Source organism: Nerophis lumbriciformis, linkage group LG25 (genome assembly GCF_033978685.3).
Source record: "Nerophis lumbriciformis linkage group LG25, RoL_Nlum_v2.1, whole genome shotgun sequence".
Classification (NCBI taxonomy): domain Eukaryota; kingdom Metazoa; phylum Chordata; class Actinopteri; order Syngnathiformes; family Syngnathidae; genus Nerophis; species Nerophis lumbriciformis.
This window is the reverse complement of record NC_084572.2, coordinates 9856709-9859818: the sequence shown is the minus strand read 5'-3', so window position 1 is coordinate 9859818 and position 3110 is coordinate 9856709. Positions and strand designations below refer to the sequence as shown.

The 3110-nt window shown below is 42.3% G+C and overlaps 1 protein-coding gene across 1 annotated transcript; it reads right to left on the bottom strand.

Moving 5' to 3' along the window:
- Window positions 1-256: 256 nt before the first annotated feature.
- Window positions 257-1369, bottom strand: ascl1a (achaete-scute family bHLH transcription factor 1a). Its single transcript, XM_061984673.2, has one exon. The coding sequence runs from the start codon at window positions 1333-1335 to the stop codon at window positions 772-774; it is 564 nt and encodes a 187-aa protein (XP_061840657.2). The 5' UTR covers window positions 1336-1369; the 3' UTR covers window positions 257-771.
- Between the last annotated feature and the right edge of the window lie 1741 nt (window positions 1370-3110).

Genomic DNA, 3110 nt, shown 5'->3' with positions numbered 1-3110 from the left:
GACTTTTAAAGTAATTTTGATAGTAGGCTAATATAGACACATCATGTGTTGCCTTCATTATAACACTTTTATACGACTTTTAAAGTCATTTTGATAGTAGGCTAATATAGACACTTACATCATGTGTTGCCTTCATTATAGCACTTATATACGACTTTTAAGACGAGCCGAAGAAACACAAGTGAAGGATTCCCCGGCAATAAAGCAGCAAACAAGCGTGGAGTGGAGAAGCAAATCATTTATTGTTGGACTGGAGTGTAGAAAATATGCTTCTTTCTTCCTTTTTTTTTTCTCTCCAACTTTGTTTGGACACTAGCTGCATAAGTTTGATCATATACATTATTAAATAAGACACGTATCGGTGCTGAGCTGGACATAGTCATAGATATAGATATTTATATACAAAAGATGTGTAGAAAAAAAGTTGATAAATCTCTTTTACATAGAAAAATATATTTGCATGATAAAGAATCTCGGAGGATAGATCCGCGACTTGGAAGCATTTTGAGTTTGGGTCTAAAAAAAAGTTCATCCATTTTCTACCGCTTGTCCCTTCTGGAAAATCCTCTTTTTTTTGTTTCCCCCCTTGGTCTTTGTGGCTGCTGGTTCTTGCAACCTGCAAGGAGGAGGCGGGCCGAGCATCTTCTTCTCCTCCGGGGCCGCCCTGGACCGCAAATGACCGATGCGCGCTCCTGCAGGGGGGAGAAGAAGTTCCCGGAGCTCCGGAGCGGGTGGAAGGGTGCAGGCAGGTCTTACCCGCCGGGGGGGTGCTCAGAACCAGTTGGTGAAGTCCAGAAGCTCCTGCTCCTCGGGGCTGAGCGGGTCGTAGGACGCCTCGTCTGACGAGTAGGAGGACACCGGCGAGCCGGCCATGGAGTTCATGTCCGCGGCGTAGCCCTGCGACATGCCGGGCGACAGCACGCCGGACTGGAAGGCGGCGCTGACGGCGTCGTGCTCGTCCAGGAGTTGCTGCAGGGCGCGGATGTACTCCACGGCGGAGCGCAGCGTCTCCACCTTGCTCATCTTCTTGTTGGCGGCGCCGTTGGGCACGTGCTCTCGCAGCGTAGCGAAGCCGTTGTTGACCAGCTTGACGCGGTTGCGCTCGCGCTCGTTGCGGCGCGCCACCGCGTGCGGCTGCTGCGGCGGCAGCGTGTAGCCGAAGCCGGCGAAGTTGAGGCGCCGCTTGCAGCGCAGCAGCTCCGGCGAGGAGGAGCGAGAGCGCTTGGCCGCCTTGGTGGGGAGTTTGCCGGCGGGGCTGCCGGGGCTCAGCGGGACGCTCTGCGCCGCGGAGAAGAAGCAGGCGGGCGGCAAAAGCTGCTGCTGCGGAAGGTCCATGATGGAGGCGGTGATGGTGGTGATGGTGGTGATGGTAAACAAAAACAAAGCGGCTCTGAGTGCTCGCCCCCCGGCCACCCCGCTTTTCAACGCCTCTGGACGGTCGCCGGGGCCACGCCTCCCTGTCGCGTGGATACACCTTGGCTCCGCCCACCGCGCCGGTGCGACGCGCGCGTCTGACGCGTGCCGCCCGAAGCACTGAATAAACACCGACAGGAGAGCGCGCGTGTGTGCGCGCGCGCGGGTTTCGACTTCCAAAAAAGAAAACAAGACTCGAATTTGCTTAAAGCTCGACTTTTTTATTTATTTTTTTATTTTTTTTAAATAAAAATGTTTAAACAAGACTCGAATTTTCTTGAAGCTCAACTTATTTTTATTTTTTATTTTTATGTATTTTATTTTTATTTTTTATTTTATAAACCTTTATTTATGAATTGCAACATTTACAAACAATTGAGAAATAATAATCAAAATAAGTACAAAAACAGTACAAAACAGCGCCAGGGGGTTGTAAAGTCAATGAAGTAACTAAAATAGAATATATATATATATATATATATATATATATATATATATATATATATATATATATATATATATATATATATATATATATATATATATATATATACATACATATACATATATATATATATATATATATATATATATATATATATATATATATATATATATATATATATATATGCATGTGTGTTTATTTGTGTATATATATGTGTGTGTGTATATATATATATATATATATATATATATATATATATACATGTACAGTATATATACATAAATATATATATACATATATATATATATATATATATATATATATATATATATATATATATATATATATAAACATGTGTGTTTGTATGTGTACATATATATGTGTGTGTGTGTATATAAATATATATATATATATATATATATATATATATATATATATATATGTATGTGTGGGAAAAAAAATCACAAGACTATTTCATCTCTACAGGCCTGTTTCATGAGGGGGGTACCCTCAATCGTCAGGAGATTTTAATGGGAGCATTCGCATACCATGGTTTATATAGGGCACAGAGTGGGTGGGTACAGGCTGGCCTAGGGGCGTGGTGATTGGCTCATGTGTTACCTAGGAGGTGTTTCCGTCTATGGCGGCATGTTGTTACAATTTCGCTGCGCTTGTTGAGGGATGACAGGTCTGGACGGTAAATAATAAACAGTTTCTCTTTCAAGCATAGGTTGCATCTTTTATTACCACTATTGTAAGGTGTGCTGGATGCAAGAATTTGCCATGTTATTGAATATTCAACATTATTGTCTTTGAGGTCCCAAATGTGTTTGCTGAGTTCTGTGGTATTTCGCAGGTTTTTGTTCCTGAAAGAAGCCTTGTGATTGTTCCATCTGGTTTTGAATTCTCCCTCGGTTAATCCTACATATGTGTCGGATGTGTTAATGTCCTTGCGTATTACCTTAGATTGGTAGACAACTGATGTTTGTAAGCATTCCCCGTTGAGAGGGCAATCAGGTTTCTTTCGACAATTACATCCTTTGTTGGTTTTGGATTTGCTCTGTCTGAGGGCCGACGGCTCATTTGCAATTGTTTTGTTGTGGTTTGAGATGATTTGTCGTATATTGTTCATGCAGCTGTAGCTCAATTTAATGTTGTTCTTGTTGAATACCTTTCTTAGGATGTTGTCTTTGGGAAAGTGTTTGTCAATCAGATTGAGGAATTTGTGTCCAATGTTCGTTGAGACGTTTTT

Coding starts and splice junctions, on each gene's coding strand:
- ascl1a (XM_061984673.2), bottom strand. CDS start 1,335: ATGGACCTTCCGCAGCAGCAGCTTTTGCCGCCCGCCTGCTTCTTCTCC.